General features: G+C 37.6%; 1 protein-coding gene and 1 long non-coding RNA gene across 4 annotated transcripts in view; one reads left to right on the top strand and one right to left on the bottom strand.

Moving 5' to 3' along the window:
- Window positions 1-105: 105 nt before the first annotated feature.
- Window positions 106-14,249, bottom strand: part of LOC126864993 (aquaporin AQPAn.G-like) — a 36,902-nt gene continuing 22,758 nt past the window's right edge. For all 3 annotated transcript variants that reach the window (XM_050616978.1, XM_050616979.1, XM_050616980.1), the window contains 2 exons: window positions 3,088-3,231; window positions 106-1,487 (listed from right to left, as the gene is read on the bottom strand). In XM_050616978.1, coding sequence (XP_050472935.1) covers window positions 1,089-1,487; window positions 3,088-3,231 — 543 coding nt within the window. In that variant the 3' untranslated portion in view covers window positions 106-1,088. The remainder of the gene's footprint in view (window positions 1,488-3,087; window positions 3,232-14,249) is intronic.
- Window positions 6,858-12,390, top strand: LOC126864999 (uncharacterized). The gene is made up of 2 exons (XR_007689423.1): window positions 6,858-11,825; window positions 12,038-12,390. It is a non-coding gene; the product is annotated as an uncharacterized LOC126864999 (long non-coding RNA).

The following is a 14,249-nucleotide window of genomic DNA, read 5'->3' as shown; positions in this document are numbered from 1 at the left end:
TTAAGAGTTGTACTACTTGCATACAGCATGTTTGGAATTTTATTAGATACAAATTGTTCAAGCTGCCGATGAAAGAATTGTTTAAATAAATACATTATACAAGCATAGTGTGCAATATGAACCATGTATTTATATGTGATATCTTACAAGTAAATGCAAGTACAATATGTACAAAACTTAAACGGGATACAAAATATATCGATACGACATGTACATGGATATCTTTGTTGTGATAAGATGAAAATCTATCGAACGAAATTGTATAGCGTTCATAATATGATACATATATGTATCTATAATAAATTTGATAAATTACTATTAAAATTATCGATTAAAGTTAAATACATTTCATAAATTAATCGGATAAATACAGATTATGTACCTAGAACATTTAGAGCGTATTAATTCTTTTCTCTTATCGTCATTAAAAATATGATAAATATTAAACAGATATACTTCATTAATTATACTATTAACAATAACAAAGTCTATTCTAAACAAGATGTTGTTTAAGTTTCTCCTTCGTGTATCTCTCATAGATCATTGCATGCAAAGTATATAAGAAAAAATTAACAGCAAACGCGGTCAGATGTATTGCAAAATGATTTGCGTTTATATCGTTTAATTTCGTTGAATTTTAATTGACTTGTTTCTTGATCCTTCCTTCAACGATCGAAATGCAAAAAACTGAAACGTATAAATATACCCTGTCTCGTCAATTATAAGTAGTATCTAAAACAATGCAAGGATTTAGTGTACTAAACATCTAATTGTACTAAACACTCGTTAAAAGATTACTCAGACTACAAACAGAACGTCCATTTCTTTCTCAGTTTAAAATATTCGATCAGTCGTGTTTTCTTTTGCAAAAATATCTTATCGTCAATTTCGGATATAAATTAAACCGAACGATATCTTCTCTCATTTTTTTCCTTTTTTTTTCGCGAGAAGCACCATTTAAACTTTTTTTAATACGTCAAATGCAGTAAATTTTCATTCAGCAGATATCAACATGATTTTTGACATGTTTCTTTTGTTTACAGGAAACGGGTCCACATCGTAAGCGATATTTACGTTCGATTCTGTTGTTAGAAGTCGTAAGAAGCTTCATCGTCCATCGTTTTATGTCTGAACGCCAATTTGTACAAGGCACCGGCGACACAGGCTCCGAGGATCGGTCCGACCCAATAGATCCACAGATCTTCCCATTCACCAAGGACGATCGCAGGACCTAACGACCTAGCCGGGTTCATGCTACTTCCTGTTACAGGTACAGCAGCCATGTGAGCCACGGTGATGGTCAATCCGATCGCCAAAGGCGCCCATCCTTTCGTGTCGGTTCTCTTGGGATCTGTTACTGCATGGATAACTAGAAGTAGCAGGAATGTAACAATCGCTTCCATGAAGATGCCTTGCATTTGGTTGACCAGTAAGCCCAAATTTGTGGCTCCTAAGCCCTTATCTGCCGCTTCAACGGGGATCAATAGCTGCAAATAATTACATTCATTTTGAAGGACGATATATACTGTATACTATAATACTACGAATATATCATAACATGTACTGTATATGGCATACGAATAAATGTTGTAAGAGAATGGGCGACAGCAGCGAGTGTTTAGGCTAATCACGCGTAATGCGTAGACTGTAGACTGTGGATTTTGATTTTGATGCATTTATGAGTAAAATACTCATACTTGGTTTCTATTTTTTAAATTATCTCCACAGAAATATGAAATTGCATATATATTCGCTAGACTAGTAATGCGAGCAGTATGGAGGAATGTTAAACGTAAAAAATATTAAATTAAGTTGTTTTTTTAGTTTACACTTTACTTACTGCAAGTGGAGGTCCTATTTATCTATGAACCTATCTATTTATAATCTATAATCTATGGATCGTTTTTAAGGTATCTTCGGCAATAATACTTCGAACCATTTCAATCGTCTTGAATAATTTTATAAATATACTTCGAATACGAATATAGATTTATTATATTAAATTTACATAAATGTGTATATTACGAGTTTGCTTTTAGAAATTGCAGTGGATTTTTCGCGAACAGGTCGTCAACTTATCGCGATCTTTCTCGGGTTTTGTTTCGTTATGGGATATACTAAAATGACGATCGACGATCAGTTAAAAGAATGATTCGATGCTGTTTCAACCACGTCAATTAGTACTGTAGCATGGGACATTATGTCAAAGCCGAAAAAGGTAACTATGTTCGTTCCTCAATTGTACAGTTTTTATTGGATAATTATAGCCGCGGTTCTTTCAATGGGTTCTGGTTTTCGACAACTACATATAGTCCAGCAACTGTAATTGTGGGCTTAATGGCTATCACATTGCATTATGTAATTTCATGCGACAGTATTGCAGATATAATCACGTCGTAACAATTATGCTTTATCCTAGTTTAAAAAAAGAAACTTATTTACTGTTGGCCATTATTTAAAGAACAAAAGTATGCGAAAAATACACGGGAAAGTATAATATCGATAAAATTGTTGTACATTTATTTTGAAAGATCTGTCAATGAATTTGTTTCTTTTCTCATACTTAATATTTTAATATATTACGTTTTGAAAAGTAATCAAATATCGTGTTCGATTGTGAGATATAGATCTATGAATTGTAAAATATATACCGACAAAGGCTAATCATCGAAATTGACCGCTATGCATGTCTATATGAATTAACTGTCACGAATGGATCAGGCATAATGCATACTTGTAATTTCTTCGAGTCGCTATTTTTTGATGTGACGAATATCGGCAAACAAATGATAAAACCTTGACCTTTAAATTAAAACGACGTTTTAATTAAAATCAGGCGACTAAAAAGCTTTGTTGGATAATTACAGGACAAAAAATCAATTCTCAGACTGTATCTACATTTACATACACACGTGCAACTTAAAAACAGGTTTAAAAAATAAAGATCAAAGAATTATTTGGTGGACTATAATATTACTGGTAATGAGAATTCAATCAACGGTAAAAGTGCTAATTAGTAATAATTATTGGTTATCGGTTGTATAAAAAATTCGAAGTGGTTCTTCTCTGAATTTTTGTTGATTTTACCTTTAAAATTCCTGAACCCGCGATTGCTCCGCAACACTGACAAACTATGTAACAAATTGTCTTTAGAAAGCTGCAATTCCCGCTTACTAAAAGTCCCATCGATACCGCTGGATTCACGTGACATCCTGAAATCGGACCTAATACCTGTAACAAAAAGAACATGCGTTCGAATAAGCGATTGCAAACTATAACAATATATTTTAGAGTTAGAATTTCAGGTAACTTCCTATGGATCTACAACAGATTCGGCAAATATTTACAAAAAATCTAGTGATATTTCGCAAAGGGGCAAAGTGTTCTAGCTTGTTATCAGATTTCTAAACAACCGTGTACACCTGCATGATTCACTCGAGTAGTTCTAGAAACAGGTAACACGCGTGCACATGTTACGTGAAAAGATAATACGTCCGTGTTCTGAAATCTGTCCGTCAAAGTAACCGCGTTTATCTTCCTAAGAAATTCCTTAATTCTAATTCAAATTTCACAATTTCTGGAGCATGGCCGACCAGCGTACATACAGTCGACACATACAGTCAGCCACGAAAGTCTACGTACGCCTATCGAAGTTCGTGTATCCGATTTACCAAAGAAACTGAAAACGCGCTTATATTTATATTTATATGTGAACGCGATCAGCATTAATGTATTTCCGCAATGAATTACAAAAATTAAAACATTTAACTCAGAAAAATCTTGAGATAAAATTACATGAGAAATTACAAAACCTTTGATTTCATCGATGCCACGGAGATACCGGGCCATTATTGATGATTACGCAGGGAGGTGGAGGCTGCAAGATATTGATATGATATTAAGTCTACGTACGTCTATTTCGTAACATTGTATTTTATATCTTTTTAATCCTCTTATGTTTTTTTTTTTTTTTTTTTTTTTTTTTAGTAAAGATGAAACTGAACAAATCCTGTTACATTCGAGTAATATCTGTTTTAACGTATCGAGACAATTATATAATAAACTTTTTATTGTAATTCTATACTTGGGGGATATATGTAGACTTTCGCGACTGACTGTATGCATACTCGCGGTGAAATCAAAGTGCTATCGTCGGATCCATGACCACTTTTACAAAATGTTGGTTTGGAAGCTGAGGTCATCGAGGAATCGTCGGAAATTCGAAGAATGATCGTGCGATGCGAATTACGATTGTAAATCTGAATTCTGTTTCAAAAAGCGTGCCATTTTCGAGGCGCAACCGTGTCGCTTCGAGCCCTTGAAACCGCGTGTGTGACTCTGTATATCTTGCATGGCAACAGTCGCCCTTAATTCACGTTGCAAACTCGAGGCAATAAATGCGCGCGTATGCGTGTTCCTTTGTAAGTAGTATAAATGACGAACGAGTTTAAGAAAGATTGACGTAATGCGATTGATTTGTACGTCCTTTTTTGCAGCCCAAAGTATACAATCCTCTTTGGCGCGAATAGTCGGAGAAATTGATTCATAAACGCGCCGATGAGACGAAATGAAGCTCATTTGTTATCGATAAAACGATTTATGTAAGTATATTAAGAATTCAAGAAATATAATTAGAAGATCGGTATAATTAGAATAATAATTAGAAATATAATTAGAATAATCGGTATCGATAAGATATGTCTTTGGTATCGATACAAAAATATTTATTGAGAAACTATGAACGTTGCGTATTTATGTTAACCAAATTAGTAAGGATTTTCCTGTATATAAATGGCTTTCTTATTTCTCGTCAGCAAATATCAAAGTATGATGCGTCGTAGATTAACCGGGAGAGTAAGAGCAAATACGTCGTAGACTCTGCGACGACAGTCAGCCTGCCGGAAATGTTTGTGGTGGTATCGTGACAGAAACCAGTTGGAAGAAGCTGAGATTCCGAACGAAATCGAGTAGCCAGAAAATAAGTTACAGGAGGAAAGACCGAGACAGATGAAAGACGCTAGTTGGAGAGTCAATTTACAAAGAAGGAAAAGATTCTCGCCCGATCCTCCTCTCCAAAGATTGATCGCGTGCTTCGGTAGAACATGAAAATAAACTTGACAAATATTCTCGAATGCTCGGTTTATAAAAATTCAGCTTTTTTTAATGATCCTTAATCTACAAGTCTATAAGGCGAAAGATGCGACGGAACAAGGTAATAAAAGGTAATAAAATTGTCTTTTTTTCGGTTCTTTTTACATAATTAGAGAGGAAACGAGAGAAAGAGTACAACTGGAAGAAAAGATAGTAGATCGGAACGGTAAAACCATAAAATGGTCCTTGCGTTTTATATTTTAAACTTGCACCGTGATTACACGATATATTTGTGATTCTTCGGCTTTCAATCGTGTCGTTAATACTCGCATTGCCACTCGTCCCGACGTTCTGCGAACACAGCCAGTTCGCTTCCTCAGGAACAAAACGTAATGCGTTAACAACACGATTGAAACCCGAATAATCGCAAATATGTTATTGAAAAAATGATAGATAGTTAGTGCAGAGCGTAAAGAGATTTAAACAGGGCAAAATAGAAACTTTCTTAAAGAAAGGGGTGGGTGGTTCGATTTGAGTCCAGTAAAATCGGGATGGCGGTGGACACTGGCGCGGCGCTGAGCGGCACGGCCCAGTTCTCATGCACGTCGACAAGGTCTCCGTTCGCCCCGGGCGATCGGTACACATGCGCCGACGAGTTGCTGCGATTACGTAACTCATCTTCTCCGACCTTACGCTCTTCTCCTTTTCTTGCTCTTGTTCCTCTTCTTCTTCTTCTTCTTCTTCTTTTTCTTTATCTTTTTCTTCTTCTTCATCTTCTTCTTCTTCTTGTTCGTTTCGATCCGGTTATTCGCTGTGCCTTTTATCGACGTTGTCGCGAGGATAGCAGCCACGTTGTTCATTCGGCATAAATTGTCCGAATGCGCGGTGCTTCGAGCAAAGATCAAACGGTGAGATATCGACTAATTGATTTTATTAATTACAGGATGGAGCGCAGGCGACGCGTGGCTCTCATTTAATCGAAACGCGAATGGTCGAGTTCGCGGGAACGCTATGTAATTACCGAGAACGAAGGGTTTGTCGCTTTAAAAGGTCGCGTTTCAATACGCTCTTGTGAAAATTAATTTCACGTCCCCGAGGGACAGAGGCCTTGTGCCGAATGAAAAGAGTCCTATCTCGTGCGATTTTAATTAATACGCGGCTCATCACGGCTCGCCAACAAGCGCGAAGTGACGTTCGTAGACGCGCGAACCTACAAAGGGGAAAGTGTTGCTTCAACTTTTCATCGAGCACCGGCGCGTCCTTCGTCCAACGCTGCACTCGGTTGTTCCAAGAAGAGCAATAAACGAACTCCGGCTTTTATTCGGGAGCTCCCGCCTCGATAAAACTTTTCATGCATGTACGTCCTCTTTTCCTCCTTTTTTTTTTTCTCTTCTTATACCTTCTCGACGTCTTCTGATTCTTGGTGTGCACGGGCCGCGCGACCCGCTTATCTCGCATTAATCTTGAATTATTAATTCTGCAGAACGTCTAGATATCGTAGACTTACGATGGGATTTACCGGTGGCGAAACAACGTTCGAGAAACGAGCACACGCGAAAAATTGTGAACTTCGAAGGCTCGTGAGATGCTGAAACGAGGTTGACGCACCGTGTCGGCTTCTTTCGTTCGCAGATGGATTGTTACAAAGATACAAGGAAACTTCAACTTTATCAAGTTATTCTTTAATAATAAATCTCGTTTTTCGGATAAACGGTCTCGGTATGTATTCGGTATTCTTGTTTCACTCGTGTTTCGATGAACTGAAAATTGAAAGATGTTCGTCAAGTAAAATACGAGGAAATTGTCTCTAACCGGTATATATAATCCCTTCAACTGTTTAGATGAGATAAAATGTTCTACTTCATTGAGATTCGTGACCCACGTAGTGACCTACGACCCACAGCCCGAGGATACGTTGCTTGAGCGTTCACGGATTTGCCTCCGTTCTCGTTCTCTTAAACAAATTACGATACATAGAAATCCATCGTAATGTCATGAGTGTCGCATTTAACTGTAACTGCCAGCTGTATTCGATCGATCATATGTTTCAGACGCGTAAACACGTAATTTGTACGTGTCTTGAATATTAATCAGATCATTAACGAAGCACGTTTCGACAGATTTCTTTCGAATCTGAACGCTGTAACCTTTGATCTTGTACTTCTTTTTTGCTATTCGTAAGAAGTTTCATTTGCGTCAGAACTTCTTGTCAGAGCGCGAAACTTTTATCGCGTTCAGCTTGTTGAATACGATCAACGTACATACAGCTTCGAACAAATCGTTTAATTACCGTGTTATTCAGTCATAGTAAACGTTAATTATAACAATTATTTCGTACGATTGGACTGATATTATTAATCAAATTACAAGCAGAGTAACGTACGACGCGAAGATTTTGCGACGAGTCAGCCGATCGTCACGTTCGACGAAACAATTGTAAAATTGGAAGAATTGTTTTTGAAACGGCAATCTACAACTTGTCGATTTGTCGTTCGTGAATCCGTCGATGTTATTAATTACCGAACTATTGTGCAAGAGATTCCAGGTATTCGCACGAGAAACTAACTCGTACTTTGTAAAATTCGCAAAGTATGACGGTGGTCTTGCCCGCATAATTAGGGTGCACGACTTGCACACGAGCTGCAAGGTTTATGTACGATCATGCGGGACAATGATCTTTCACTCTTGGATCACGTTGCACAACAGCTCGAGACGAGGGAGCGGTCTCTCTCATAGGCCTCCGAAAAGACCTCCAGCGAGATGACTCTAATATTTGCCGAAGGATATACGTACAGCTGTTACGACAGGATCGATTTTATCGCGAATTTCAAACGAAACAAGGAATCACGTACGTATCACGATTATCCTTTCGTACGAAGCATTCTATGTTTTCTTTTTTTTTTTTTTGCATTCTTAATCGAATCATCAGAAAAATTCAGGAGTCCAGATCTAGAAACTAGTTTATGTAAGTTTCTACGTAACGGATCTGGACGTGCGTAAGACGTTTGCTTTACCAGACGCATAACGATAAACGTGTCACAAATCATAAACTGTTGCAGTTAGCTAATTATTCTGTCGTAAAGGAAGCGTTGTTTTTTACGCAAACGAAAAGAACTGAAAATTGGTAGTAATTAATTTCGACCATTGTGCTGTATTTCTTTCAAAATGTCCACGCAACAAAGTTGCACAATTCGAGGAGGCACAACGAATTCTACGTAAAATTATCGTCCTCCATGAATGTTCGTTAAATTTCTATGTTTCACTCGAGGCGTTGCTTAAACCTTAGTCAATTCTACCGTCTTGGATAGAAGCGTGCTTATTAATTTGCGGTCACGCATCGCATGACAGTTCTATGATATCGTTAAGAAATGGCTTTAAGGGATTATCAACGTGTTCTCGCAACGTACGTCGGACATCGCATGGCGCAGGTAGGTGAACGATATACGAGGTATCTAAAACGTAACAAACGATAGCTCGTGACGATGGTCTGCTGTTCGCTAAGGAGTGTACGCCTCGAATTACGCAAGTGAAATATCGCTTATCTGATGCACGCGTGATGACGTTACCTGGGTTAGTTGTTGCAGGTGTTACGCGTTATGTGTCTCTTTTCGTTTCATCTGACGTGACAGTGTGTAAACATTTCTTATACTCCGGATGGCGAATAACGCCATTTCATTTTTTTTACAGCTGTATGTACATTCAGCGTAAAGTACAATATTGCCTTGCGGTCTGACTGCGAATGGGCATAGACTTATTAGGCATTTTCTATCTGAAATGGCACTCCAAATCAACTCACGAAGTTCTATTTGTTCATACGAAACTATAACATTTTGTTTGAATACGCTTTAACAACAGTGAAAAAATTATAGTTTTTGATATATTATTTATATAAACGAATTTTTCTATAGTCTTTCTATACGGTAATATCAATTTTTCAAAAAACGCAAAATTCCTTCGTTGACGTAATTCTTTTATCTCTAATATTTCTCGAGATATTTTAAAACGTACGTCTTCGACCCTAAAATTTGAGTGCTGTTCTCACGTTCGAGATGCGAGGCAAGAAAAAATACGTGACGAATATTTTTGGTCAGACTATGAGTCTGTAGAGTTTGATCAAGATCGGTTTACTACGGTTGCGACGTTTCTCGCGAGACCGACGAATTTAAAAAATCTTCCAGCGAAATTGTATTTTCTGGAGGTATTCGCGTAATTTTTGAGAAAATGCAGATCGTGTTAAAATCACGAACGGCTATGTAAAAGCATGCAGATCCGCTGAAAACGTGAAAATGATTTCAGCATAGGGCATTAATCATAAGTAGGCACTTACTTTGTCCATAACAGGGTACTCGCACGCGTATCGTCGCGATGGAAGATTAATAAGTGGCGTTTTTCTCAACATTTGTCGTCAATGACGATTCATTATCAAGCAGAACCAATCGAATTTAACCGTTTCGTCTCGGATTTTTACCATGCGCCTCGAGTTGTCTCACTAATTGCACGACTCGTAAAACTCGAAGCAAATGTGCGAAGCTGCGTCGAGATCGTATCCCGTGGAATCATCCTCGACATTTTTCATTCTACGCTTCGCAACGTGATTATGCAATGTTAACGTCTTCTTCTTTGACAACTCCTCGTTCGTTTGCGACAAATGGCGCATAATGCAGGGCGGTAAACGTATGATTTGCATTCAAATTATCGCCGACACCTTCGACGTTCGTGCTTTATTTTTTTCTTCCTTTTCGCTTGTTCTTTTTCGGACCTTTCTTATTGTCAAACGCGTCACGTAAAAAGAAAAAAAAAAGGAATTTATTTAAATTTACGTATGTAAATGCGCAAGAAGGAAAAGAACGATAGCTACACTACGCCCTACGTATCGAAAATCCTCGCTTCGTCTCTTTCAGTCAGCGTGACTCACTGTACCCATTCCACGTCCCACAATGTGAGAATCGTGATAATTGCCAACGTCGAAATACCGCGTTCCCTTTCGATTCGCTAAGCCGAAGGACTAATTGACAAACCAAAGTCAGGCAAAAAATCGAAGAAAGCGAAAAACAAACAGAAAGATCAGCACCGCCCGAGCAGAGGAAGATCGAACGCAAAAGTACACCCAACCGAAAATGAAATTATGTAAATAACAATTACGAAACCGAAGGAATGTACCGACTAAATATGTATAACGCGTCGGGCAACGATAACGAACGAATGAAAATAGCTGTGACAGTGAAGGTGGTAAGTCTGACCCATGAGTTCATCATATTGATATGTTTATTTGCGTACTTTTCTTTCGTGTAATACCGATGTAATGTAGAGCGAACTGTAATGGCTTACGTGCTTGCGAATTTCTTTTTTAGCATCATGCGAACAGCCGAATGCGCAGTCGAAACGCTGCTACAATCTTGTAATTTATGTGGTAAATAAACATTCTTTTATAACAAAAAGACGTGGTAGACTGATAGATTCTCGAATTACTCTATCACGAATTCAGATCTTTCACGATCAATAAATTCTTTTTTTTCTCCCTTTTGTAACTTGTTTTCCGCGGATGTGCTTATATATTCATGTTCTTTTATTTTGTAATATCTTCCTTCAGCTTTTTGTTAGTCTTTTTCCTTCTTTTTAAATTTACTGCCATTGCGTTACATTATATAAATACAATATACAGGATGATTCAGACACAAGTATTTTCAACAAAATATTATCACATTATCCGGCGGACATACTTGGTGAACGTTAAAAAAAAATTGACCTATCGAATATTAATTTTATCGCGTACCAAGAATATCTTCTTTAAAAAAACGTATCTTCGTTGCATCTTCTCTGATTCAGAATTCGCCGCTGGTTTGTGAAACTTTGGTTGACTTTTCTGAATTTGACAATAGGGAATACAACGTGGCGGAATAATTTCTACGGTTGATGTACGATCTCCATCGTCGTGTATAAAAATGCTATTAAAGCGAGCAACGTCCACCCCGTGAACTCAGAATTAATAGGAATTGTATCGTGTCCACAATATGGACTGATCGCTTTTAATATCTTGCCAAATAATAAATATTGACGAAAATGGCAAAATATGATTCATCGATTATGAAAAATGTTATCAAAATCGATGACCCAACGGCTGTGACCTTTCCTTGCGAGATAACACGCGACGAAGTAAAATACATAGAGGAACGACACAGAGGATTATAAATAGGCGTATCTGCAGCGTGCAGGCTGTCGGAAAATAAAGTATTAAAAGAGACAGAACAAGAGCCACATTAGTCCGATCGGAGGTTCGAGGCGAGTCAGCGGTCTCGAGTAGGTTGTCGGAGCCTTCAGGGCAGAATTGCACCATCCAGAGAGTTAGATCCCCTTGGGCGAATCAGCGGCCTTATTTACCCTTCTACCAACGTGCCGGCGGCTTTCTGAGATCAACCAACGTCACGTGTAAAACGGAATACACGCGTGTGCATACGTAACGCGTATGCGTAAAAGGCGTTGCACACGCGCCAGACTCTGCGTATAAAAATATTTTTGCCTTTTTGTACCGCCTAACCGTTAGCTCGGTTGTATGACATTTTTATACCACCTGGAGAAACTTACATCGGGTTAGAAGGAAATTGGACGCGTACTTGTGCCTGTTAATCTAATAACAAATAGTGATTTCTTCGTGTCGATATACAGTGGCTACAAGAAATATTCGTACACCATTGTGTTTGTCATAACGCGTGTACATATTAATTAATTAGATTCAGGTATGTGAAATTTCGTATCATTTTTAAGTATAATACTCTCGCGTGGCTACAAAAATTACATAAATACAGAATTAATAAATAAAAAATTATATAGGTGCAGAAGTACAAATATAAATTTGTAGCCATCGTAGATTTTTTCGTATCATAATCACGTGTTATTTGGCAATAGCGATAGTCGATGCATACGACTTATGGATTATATTTGTCATTAGATATTTATACGAGTGCACATTGCCGACAATGAGAGAATAGGCAATAAAGGACATACATAGGTAATGCGTGTTAATGTTTCAAATTTATATGAATTATATTTATACGCGGCAAAGTCGTGAATATAATTGTGATAAATGATCGCAGAATGGAAACTGATTGGTCGAGGTATAAAATGTTCCACGATGTAATTTAATATAATTTAACTTCATTAAAAAGTTGCCACACTCTTTACGTTTATAAATTTTTAAAAATGAGTATTTGAAGTGTATATCACTTTTTCTTTCGCATAATGGAAAAACGAAGCAAAAACGAATGTACGAGATTGTATATATTAAAGTACCCTTAAAGTGTTCGATTAATGTCGTTTATACGTTGCCGTTTACCCGTTCGCTTCCATTTACTCGTTAACGTCGCAAGAGTAAACGCAGACGGGTAAATACTGACAGACCCCGACTACCTGAACTAAGGATGGTCTAACCGCAAAATACTTCAAAGTATCCACTAGTTCGATCGTCGTTCCGTACCGTAGCACAGGAAAGCCAGAAGATAAAGAAGAAGAGACTGAATTGATAATTCGATCGGCGAGTGATTCGCTAGCTTAGCTCGAGTTACATCGCATTACGTTCCCAAGTAAAACAAGTCGGAAAGAAATATTTGAAAAAGTGAAAGAAGATCTTTCGAAGTGTTTTTAAACGTACGTATCTAGACTGCGAATTTTTATGCATCCGTAGGAAATTTGAAAATACAAAATTACACAGGTAAAAATTTCATAGGTAAAACAGTTCTCTAGCGAGGTTTTGCTCTTTTAAATTACATTCTCACAAATATGAATTTGCAGAAAAATCCGCAGTCTCTATTTCTTTAGACAGTGTGAAATTTTGAGTTTGTTACAAGTCACCCGTCTGAGATTATACGTTTGGTGTATCGTATTTCTAAATTACGACTGAAAGTGTATTTTTAAATGACAAAATATACGTCCAATAGACACTGTACAGTAGACGATGTACGGTTCCTTTGTTGAATAGATTCTTAAAAGGAACACGCCGAACGACATTTGATCGATCTAAATTTATCATTCTTTCTGAACGAACCATTATAGACTCGATTATTATGTAATATAGACTGACGGTTACGCGAACTAGCTTTATTCTAAATCCTCGTAATGACAGATCTCGCAGAGAACTCGATGTCAGCCATTGAGACGCATGCTCGCTTGATCTGTTCCTTGCTTGAATGATCTTTTCCTTTCTTTCTTTCTTTTTTTGAAATGTTAATGAATGTGGACTAAGGTTCGACCTGCGCGTGGTTGGAGGCGCGTGTTCGCGGCCAGGAGAGCCTGTTCGTTTGTAGTTCATGCCTTCCGGTGAAGATCGAACCGGAGAAGGAGAAAGAGACAGGCAGTCTGGTTGCTAAACGCTTCAGAAAGGAATCGAATTCACAAATTGCTGATTTCGTGGACCCAGCTGCTTCCCACGTGCCCAACCTACCTACGCCTAGTTAAACGACTACGTTAACACGCTGGGTTTATCCCTCGTCGATGCTTCTTAGAATTATCGATACTTTTAACACGTTCACTACCACGGTGACCATCGGTGATCCAGGTCACTAAATTTTTTAAAACGATTAAGATAAGATAAATTCCATGGACTGGCAACAAATTTCGTGGACTAAATTTCCAACAATCTGAATGATTTAGATAACATTGTCAAAAGAAAGTAGGCAAATAGAACGTATTTCGCAAAGATTAAACGTTACGATGTGGTATATTTCGATCTATCACAGATCCTGAAAAAGAAAATATATATATGAAATTTGCACGGCAATCAACCTGTTCGTGTACCATTCGTGTACCACATATTACAATTTTTGAACTTTCATTATGTTTTATGAAAAATTTGCTTTTCTCCTCTGCCAGATTGAACGAATTCGTTTCAATTCAGAACAGATTGCGACGAGTATAGTCTAGTTTTGCATCGTCGATTTTCGTGTACCATATTTATCTTGGCTTTTATCGTTACAATTATCACTCAGAAGGAAACTAAATTACAGAAATTAGCGATGACGTTTCAATTTTTTGAGCACGAGAGATTCTCATTGCAGAATTCAATTTGAAAAATGAGAAATATTCGGATATCGAGGGACGGGTCAGAGATGCGTGAAATTTATCGTCGAATTGTCTTTGCTGGTATGGAGATTGAAACGAGTTGCGAA

Source organism: Bombus huntii, chromosome 4 (genome assembly GCF_024542735.1).
Source record: "Bombus huntii isolate Logan2020A chromosome 4, iyBomHunt1.1, whole genome shotgun sequence".
NCBI lineage: Eukaryota > Metazoa > Arthropoda > Insecta > Hymenoptera > Apidae > Bombus > Bombus huntii.
This window is presented reverse-complemented; position numbering and strand designations above follow the sequence as displayed.